Source organism: Taurulus bubalis (assembly GCF_910589615.1).
Source record: "Taurulus bubalis genome assembly, chromosome: 20".
NCBI classification, from domain to species: Eukaryota; Metazoa; Chordata; class Actinopteri; order Perciformes; family Cottidae; genus Taurulus; species Taurulus bubalis.
This window is the reverse complement of record NC_136608.1, coordinates 14,298,272-14,307,886: the sequence shown is the minus strand read 5'-3', so window position 1 is coordinate 14,307,886 and position 9,615 is coordinate 14,298,272. Positions and strand designations below refer to the sequence as shown.

General features: G+C 40.2%; 1 protein-coding gene across 1 annotated transcript; it reads right to left on the bottom strand.

The window, feature by feature from the left end:
- Window positions 1-4,151: 4,151 nt before the first annotated feature.
- On the bottom strand, window positions 4,152-8,894 carry LOC306752512 (uncharacterized protein). The gene is made up of 2 exons (XM_079236276.1): window positions 8,772-8,894; window positions 4,152-5,264 (listed from the first exon to the last, which is right to left on the bottom strand). Exon 2 carries the CDS (start codon window positions 5,133-5,135, stop codon window positions 4,422-4,424), a length of 714 nt encoding a protein of 237 aa, XP_079092402.1. The 5' UTR covers window positions 5,136-5,264; window positions 8,772-8,894; the 3' UTR covers window positions 4,152-4,421.
- Between the last annotated feature and the right edge of the window lie 721 nt (window positions 8,895-9,615).

The following is a 9,615-nucleotide window of genomic DNA, read 5'->3' as shown; positions in this document are numbered from 1 at the left end:
CCTAATAGGTGATCACTGATGCACTAGTGCAGGTGTACAGTACGCGGACAGGTATATATATGTTGCAGACCTCCAAAACCTGTTCACCGGTCACAAACAGGTAGAGAGGCCGGTCAATTTAAATGTGTTAACGTCACGATGTACTGCAGCCGTACACTTCTTCTTTTTTTTTAAACGCACAGCGCAGACAGACACCTGAGCATCACACAGCCTCTGAGAGTGGAGATCACAATCTACAAACAACAAAAACATCTTTTATTGCACCACACCATGAATACCACCAATTCTTAGCCTTACCTCAGAATTTGCATACCGGCCGAGCTATGTATCTACACATCTATAATGTTCAGTTGTAAACTTTTCTGTATATTGAAATAGGAGCCTTTAGAATTGCGGGAAATGCTTCTCTGTGGTCTTTTGTTTTCTGGTGATAAAATAAGGTGAACGAAGGAATATTTGCATGAAGAGTGAGCCTGTGGTGGGGCTCTGTTAAGAAACACATTAAGTTAACTATTAAGTTACAATAAATCAAAGGACCACTGGTCAACGCAAGAAAAAATGGTTAATATTTGCTTAGTATTCCAATTTAATTTAAAGGCTACATTTTCAATTGATCCCATTATATAACATTTTCATTCTAATTTACTATACTTTACTGTTTACATTTTTTTTATTTGAAATATTAAAATGTTATAATTGCATGCTAATTTTGGGGAAAACACTATTTGTGATTTTTTTTTATTCTGCAATTCTGCAGTAACATTGCACAAAAACAAGTACAGTAGTTGTATTTTAAAAGCAACATGAGTACTCTCAGCTCAACAAAACAACTAACTTTGTTCCTCTTCTTACTTTTTTATTTCTTTATTACACTTTTTGTATCACTCATTTAAGGGACATCATTTACCAAGTATTGGTTTTACCACCGTTGGTATTTTAAGAGAGGTGTATTGTACTCTCCTTAAAAGTTGCTGTGAAATTGTAAATGGATTTGCTGCAAATCTAAAGTTGTTAAAGTGTTTTGCACCTACTAATCATGTTTACACTAAACAGAGTATCATCAAATCCTTGAGACAAGCTCAATATAAAGCTGTGTGGAGCTGAAGGCAATTCAAAATAAAAACGGTGACCATTTAAATGTCCAATTGACCAGAAGACCATAAACGCAGCTTCAGATTAATGCGATTGTAAAGGTTAATGGTTAATAATGTGGTGATCCCTGTCGGTCTGTGTTTTTTTTTTTTTTCTCGCCAACCCTGTTATACAAATAAACACAGGGCTTTTTGAGAAGTGCATTAATCTCAGGTGTGCAGTTTTAAATATCAACCGACGTGCTCCTGAAGTTCCCCTTTCAGCTCAGTGAGCTACAAACATAGAAACAAAGAATTGGACATGCACAGGTTATAGAAAGTCCAGAAGTTGCACTGTTATGTCTGGTTTGTATCATCATTTGTTGTATTATTACTCCCTAAAACTGTTTTGCTCCCACAACTAAAAAAGAGCAACTGTGTGTGTGTGTGTAGAAGCATGCAAATATGCATGTGTGACACATGTGTGTTTGCGTGTGTTTCCTGCCTGTGTAGCACGCTGATAAAAGACAAAGAACCACAAACCTCGTCCTCTCACCCACTCGCTCTTTCCCTCCATTCAGGGTGAAACTTCTGTCAAATCAACTCCATAAATTAGAGACCACAAGCTGTCGGGCTGCAGCTGACGCCTGACAGATGTGTGCTGGTGTTTGCACCGTGTGTCGGCTCCTTCGTGCTCCATTAGGTCTTAAATAAGCAGCTTTCAACTGTTTTCTGTATTGTGTTCTTTATAACTGTAAAGAGATAATTTACTACTCGTTGTAACAGGTGATGAGTGATGCTTCTTTATTGTGAGTTCTATTATTTTATGTATTTTATGTTAGAATATCAACATAGGCCATATCAGTTGTTCCACCACTAAAATATCTCAACTATTGACTTGAAACTCTGCTCCAACATTCGTCGTCCACAGAGGATGGTGTGCGGTAACTTTGATGAGAATGAAGTGTCTTGAATCTTGCTGCCATCATCTGGCCTAATTCCTCCAAAACTGTATTTATGACTAAATATCTGCAGACCTAATGGCATTCCCATCAGTCTCCATTATACTTTGCGTTTACTGCTAATTCATTAGCTACATTTAGCATGCTAACACGATATGATGGTGCATGCTTAACAATTATACCTGCTAAGACATCAGTGGAATTCATAGTAACGCCTCAATGGCAATCCTAACATGCAGGTGTTTGCAGGTTTGCGTATTTGGTCATAAATAAAGTTTTTGACGAGTAATCTTGACAACCAGATGCTTTATTATCAAATCATTGCATTGCCAAAGTTACTGCACTTCATCCACTGGGGACGACGAATGTGTGAGCAAAACATGCCAATAGTTGAGATATTTTAGTTTGGACCAAAGTGGGACGAACCAACTGACATTGCCAAATGTGTTATTGTGAACCCCGCTGCTTTTCATTATATTCTGTTGCATTCTATTGTTTTAGTTGTATTCTATTCTAGTCCGTTATATTCTATCAATTTATAATCTGATGTTTTATTCTGTTATCTTGTGTTCTATTCTATTTGCCTTCTTTTCCATTCTGTTCTGTTCTTCTTTCCCCTGTTGTGTTCTATTTCATTCTGTTGAGTTCTATTGTTTCTATTGAGATCTATTCTGTTCGGTTGAATTCTATTCCAACTTGTTCTGTTGTTTGTCGTGTTCTATTCTCTGTCTGTGCAGTGTTCTACTGTTTTCCATTCTATTCTATATGCTTTTGTTATGTTCTATTTATTTCTGTTCTACTGCTTTCTATTGTTTATGTTGTATTCTATTATGCTCTGTCATGTTCTATTTTGGTGCATTCTATTCTATTTGATCCTTTTCTGTTGCATTCTGTTCTATTCCATTCTGTTCTGTTGTGTTCTATTTTATTCTACTCTTTTTTACTCTGATGTTTTGTTTTACTCCATTTAAACATAATAACATGAATTAATAGTGCTTAAAATCACCACTTAGTATTCAAATTGTAAAAGTTTAAAGCTCTTAACATAAAAAATGTCTCTTTAATCACTTTTCTTCATTAGACAATGGAGACTTTTTGTTTCTGAAAATGATTAATATTCTACAATACATTTTACATTTTAAATAAATAAAATAGTTTTTTGTATATTTGACTGAATAGAAGAAAAGTTGTCTCACATTTTAACATGATGTAGCCAACCTAACAATACTGTATACTTTAGTCGGGGGCATTTGTTGCTTTTATCCATATATTATAATGTTGAGGGTGTCAGTGCATGTTTGTTATGTGGTTATGTGTAGAGATGGAAGAGAGAGAGAAAGATTCATGTCTGTCCATAAAGGTGGTGTGTCACAGCAGCTTTATCTTTCCAAACAAAGAAGCACTTTCCTTCCTCTTCTTAATTCAATAGCTGCGTGCATTTTGGCACCGATGTGGGAACGGCAGGCTAACCGCAGCACAGTTAACCCCATTGTTCTTCTTTATTTACTGGCACTCGATGAAAATCAAGAAGTGTTAAAGCCGCTGGTATACAATTAGTCCATCGGACCGAAGGCTGGCGTGACCGCAGAGTTATAATCAGACCATTTTCATGATGTTCAAATAAAGATGCACAGTGTGTTCAGGCTGCTTCATTGTTTTTTTAGATACATACACATTGTTTTATCCCGGTGAAGCATTCTATTATATTGGAATTTTGTCTTTTTTGGTATTTCTTTTCTTTATCCACACGTAAACATGTGTTTTATGTTTTAAAGATTAGATAAAAGATCCAAAATGAAAGGATTTTGCACAATATAAGTTGCTTAATTGATTACTTGTTAGTTAAATGGTCCTGTTGTCCCTTCAGGTTGATATTGGTTGTGTTTACTAAATGACTGACATGGTGCAGAGTGACCAGCAGACGGCAGGACGGAGCAGTAGAACAAACACACATCCAATAAAGAACTGCTCTCCTGCTGTTCATTTCTTATATGCAACACAGATGCATGAAGTGTATGCTGAGTTCTTTGGTAAAGTCTAACATTAAGTAGCTGGCAGAGGAATTGGGGTCTAAACGAAAGTAATAAGAGACACAATCACACGAAGAATCATTTCAAGTTTCAGGATTCTTTAAAACTCTACCTTCACATGATGTTACATTCCAGGTTTACAATCTCAGAGATCAGAGATGTATTGAATACAGAACAACAAAGGCCATGAGCTGAGGTAGCGCAAAAACGAAATCTGAATGTGTTCAATAACTACAATACAAAGAGTGAGAGACAGACAGAGAGTCAAATCCAGAATTCAGAGAGTTAAGTGGAATATTTCCATTCGGAATAGATTTGAGAACCTGTGTTGAGAGCATGATTCCATGTATAGTAGGAGACTACTTTCGGCAGAAGGCCACAGCACCGTATGCCACTACTCCCACTACGGCGACCAAAGCAGCGCCTCCGCACAGCAGCCCAGCGGAGCTCAGAGGTTTGGGAGACTTGGTGGGCTGTGGGGCCTCCGGCTTTTCTGTCGCTGCTTCAGAGGACTGGACTGAATGTTCCTCCACGTCCGAGAGGGGAATCTGTGAGAATTTGACTCGCCTCTCTGACGGAGGCTCGGCGGCTGCCTGCACGAGGATGGAAGGAGGCTGGAGCCCCTGAGCGGAGTAAAGCTCCTCAGCTTCAGAGCTTGTGGTGGAAGGGACCGGGGTGGACGTGGTGGAGGGGGGGTCGAGCTTGACGATGGGCAGAAGAGGCAGCGCCATGGGGGGAACCACCATCCTGAACTCTGCAGGCCTCTTCTGCACGCGGGGCTCCTCTGCTAACACAAGGAGCTCCTCAGTTTCTGGGGCCTGGAGGTCCTGCTCCTCCTCGCTGAGCTCCCCCAGCTCCCTTTCCCCACCTAAAATGCTCAACGCGCTCGTCTGCAGCTCCTCGTCGTCCTCCTCCTCTTCCTCTGTTCGCCTCGCCTTCTCCGCCTCCTCGAGCATCTCGGCCTCCTCTCGCTCCAGGTGGACCATGTCGGAGTGGTTCTCCTCCCCGGCCAGAACCGCCTCTTCGTCGTCGCCGTCCAGGCTGTCGGGGTCCTCGGGGTCCACGTCGCCCATCGTGGACCAGGACTCCGCCAGCAGGCTCTCGCTCTGCCAGGGCCCGGGGCTCAGGGAACCAGCCTCGCCTCCTCCATCCCCCCTGCTGGACTCGACTGGGGTCTTTCCCTCCAGAGTGAAGACCGGCTGCTGCAGAGACGAGAACGATCACTTCAGGATTATTAAGTACTTGTAGTTTATTGTGTACTACTCAGTTGTTCTACATTATTAAGGTACATATTTACTCCGTTACATTGATAGATAGTTACTTTGCAGATATGATTTTCTTTTTTTAATCAATAATAATAACAAATTTACACAAAAGTATTTCTCTTGTTTTTGGAAACATTGGAACATATGTCTTGTGGACTTGTGACCTGCAATGATTGTATAATAATCTCATTTTTTAACAATCTGATATGGACCCATGTGTCTGAAGATGTTGCTCATAATACTTGTACTTTTTCTCTGCCATTATGCAATTTAGGCTGCGGTCCGAAGTCCGAGGTCCGAGGGTGACGGGGCCTTTTCTGTTTTGGCCTCCACTCTGAAGTAACCTCAAAACATATTTCCCCATGTGTGCGTCCACAGGGTTCGTGACCTGCATGTTTCACTTGCATATATACAGAGGTATTCTTTGAATTGTTATTTGAATACTTATTTTAATCATATGATATTGTTTTATTTTAGTTATTGTACTTTTTCTTTCATATGTTGCATTTTTGCTCAATGTTGTATAACTTTAAAACTATGTTATAGTTTTTTTTGTATTTGTCTACCATTTCTATCTTGTAAAGCAAAGTTTTGCTTTTCATATATATATATATATATACAGTGTAATATTATGATTACTTCAGTCGAGACAGGTTTACCTAAAGTCCTACATTTTTTGTAAATGATCATCAAAGATATCTCCACTGGCAAACGTATCTTTAATCTTTGGGTTTGTGGAAAAAGAATAGTTCGAGACTTATTTGTGGTCTTGCCAAGAAGATCGCTCATTTTTAAGGTCTGGCTTCCCACAAATTTAGCACCGGCTTCACTCTAGAACCGGGTTTCAGACTTCAGAGGGCTTGTCCTGTAGCGCCTCGTTAAGAGACATGTTCTGAAACCAGAGAAAACACAAGACAGGCGAACGTGATACAACATTACACCGTGAGCGAGTGTTGACGAGGTCTATTCTGGGGCTGGCATGGGGGCGAGTTCTGCAATCAAAGCTGAAACGTGGCACACGGGGTGAACACGGTCCTCTTGAGACTGATTTAATGTACAGAAAGTGTTTGTTTTTTCTCCAAAAATTGAGATTTCATGCAGTTGAGTTGAACTGTCAATGTCTTGGTGAGAATGAGAGTTGAACTGGTGGCATGATGGCGTTTCCGACTCGAATGGCACTTTCATTTCATGTTCCTACTCTTGTCTGATTCTCACGTCATGTGAAATCACTGAAATAGCTTCCACTCTTGGGTGACAGATGGAGGTGTAAATAGGGCCTAAACATAGTGAGATATGCAGGTCGAGGCTATAGATAGTCACAGCCGCTGCAATACGCAGCAGCCAGTGAGCAACTTTTTCCAGTCACAGCCTCGCTGATGTCATTGAGAACACTGAGCTCTTCAAAAAATGTGAACGAGCATGTTGCAGATGTTGTTTGTTGAAGAATTAGACAATCCTGGTGGAAGCGTTTGTTTTGATGCTTTGATGCTATTTGAAGTCCAAATATTACCAACATTGTACTCGCAGTGGCTTTGAATTCACCCTCGGTGTAGCTGTGATTTAATTAAAACGTTAAGTTTTTAATAAATTGAGAACGGTCATGATGAATCTGGCGAGTGCAAGTTGAGTTTGTTTGCTTTCTTTTGTAAACTTCACTTAAAAATATTTTTTATTTGATTTTGAAATCTGATGATATTGAGTTTATTTTCTGAAATGCACATACTATTTACCAATTATATTCAATATGGGAATACATGATAAATACAAAATAAATAAATACAAGATTTTCACAAAGGAGAACTGACAAAGGTAATGTTTGCATCTGCATTAAATTACTTTAAAAATAAAAACGCTGAAGCATCCCTGGTTTGATTCTGGGCAGGGACTTTTTTGATATTGTTACACATCTCTTTGTTTTAGTTTTTTTTCTTTCCTTCATTCCCCATGTTTCCTGTCTCGACATCGACCATTATTATCCAATAAAAAGGTAAACAGACAAACAAGCAGGTGACAAATGTCCACAAGTCTGCTATAATTTAAATAAATGTACGTGTGCTGCATGGCGTTATTACACCTGTTTTTAGAAGTAGAACATCTCTTTGTTAGGAACCCATTAAAGGGTCGCAAGATGAACCAAAAACATACTTTTGCTCCAACAGATTGTCTTTAATTTTCACTTCTGCCTTTTCTTTCTTTCATGTAAAATGTTTTCCTTCAAGGGGTTTAGAACAAATAAACAATAAAGAATATAAATATGATTTTAAAGACATTTGGATGGTTTTAGGTTCTTTCTTTGGTTCCCCTTCCTTCCCTTAAATTCGTCCCTACCTCAATGCAGTCTTAGCCCTCTTCCATGCATATCTACACATTTTGTGTAAATAAGTCCTAATAGTAAATTAAGTATGCTCTCACAGATGAATAGTCACTGTTATTGCTTTAACCCATGCGCTCACATTCCAAGAAACACTCTTTTGTTTGCAAAAAGAAGGAAAGCAAAGCCCCTTTCCAACTGTTAATCAACAGTTTAGCTACTTTGTGTGAATCATCACATTCTGACTCTGAGTCTAGCACCTGGACAAAACAATAAAAAGGCTTTTAAGGCCTTGAATAAACATTCCAGGTACACAGCGATAACCCTAAAGAGCTAAATCTCCTGATTATTAATGCTCAGGTCTCTGTTTCAGAATTAGGATTGTATTATATTTTTAATGCACGATTGAATCTTTTGTGTGTTCCCATGCTGTCGTGATTAAAATCCTCTGTTGTGTCCCTCCACCTTCTCCAGAGTGAGCAGACTGAAACCGACGCCTTGCAGACGTCACTGATGTAAAGACCAATAGCTGCCATGTTGTCTGACCCGAGCTGTGTGCCCTCTAGACCTGTGCGGACTCCAATCCCTGAAACATTCAAGTTTGCCCCGCAAACATTGTAAACCTTTCACCTGTGTCCCTGCCTGCAAAGAAACTAATCAACCTGAACTCAGTGACCCTCCCTTTACTTACTGGCCTACTTGAGTAATTGGATTCCTATTGATCCTATCCCAACAGCCTCACGGTGAAGTAAATGATCAGGGAGATTTAGGGCACTCTGTCTGTGCTATTGTGTGATGAGGACAGACGGATACCACAAACAAGTAAACACAAAAGGTCAGTTTCAATGTCAAACTGGTTGGGAGAAGACAAACCAGCTCCTTATGGCAGCCTCTCTGTCTCTTGCAAGGTGAGATTTTGCCCTTCACAACAGCAGAGTGAACCATAGTGACCTCACTAACACGGACATGATTACAGATCACACACTTTTAACAAAGCACAAACAGAGGGGGGAGGTTTGTAACCAATGCACATTCTTCTTTCTTTCTTTCTTTCTTTCTTTCTTTCTTTCTTTCTTCTGATTTCAGGCTTTGTTGAAACTTTCTGCAATGTGAATAAAAACATCCCACCGTACCTGCGTCCTCTCGGTGCGGTGCTGAGCGAGCTGCTAGATGAGAAGCAGATGCCGGAGATCAGAGCGAGCCGTGGATTCAGACACAAAGCCACCAAACAACAGATAGGCAGACATGCATGCTGTCGCTGACACAGGACTAACAAGATGGACAAGCTGTGCAAAAGTCTCTCTCTCTCTCTCGCTCTCCCTCTCGCTCTCCCTCTCTCTCTCCAACCCCACTTCCCAGATCCATGACATAACAGTTGGCTGGAGAGCAGTCAGTAGTGACTTTGCTGTCCGTCCAGAATGAGAACGATTAGTAGTAATGTAAACAAAAAGTGAAAAGAATTAGTTGGAACTCTTGAATCAGACTTTACCCTGTGTGTGTCCACAGTCTCTGAGAGGTCAACGGAGGTCAGGTGGTGAGCGTTTCATTCAAGGTAAACAAGTCTGTGGAGTTTTATGTTCACTGTTCAAACAACAGATGACCAGTCAGTCCACAGTGTGCTGCTGGGAGCCGGTGACACAGAGTGGAAAACGCATGTCAGATAGTACCAAGAGCTATTTCTATAGTTGAACTTTCCGAGTTCTACTTCCCTCTGCTGGTTAGACGGGAAATTATGCCAGGAGGCTTTTATACGGTGCACCTGTACAGCACCAACCTGTATACAGTGTACATGTGCAGTGAAGTAAGAATAAAACAGAATTAAAGTGTAACTTATTCATTCTCAGGTCATTTTGAAAAGGTGCAAAAAAGGTTATTGGCTTGAGAGAAGTTGAGGAGGGACGCGGTGTGTGAGGTAGGAGTTACTCAGTAATGATTGGAGGGTATTAATATGCTTTTTTTCTTACAAATTTCATGCCG

Bases quoted from the DNA above. Each gene is read 5' to 3' on its own strand.
- LOC306752512 (XM_079236276.1), bottom strand. From the start codon at position 5,135: ATGGGCGACGTGGACCCCGAGGACCCCGACAGCCTGGACGGCGACGAC.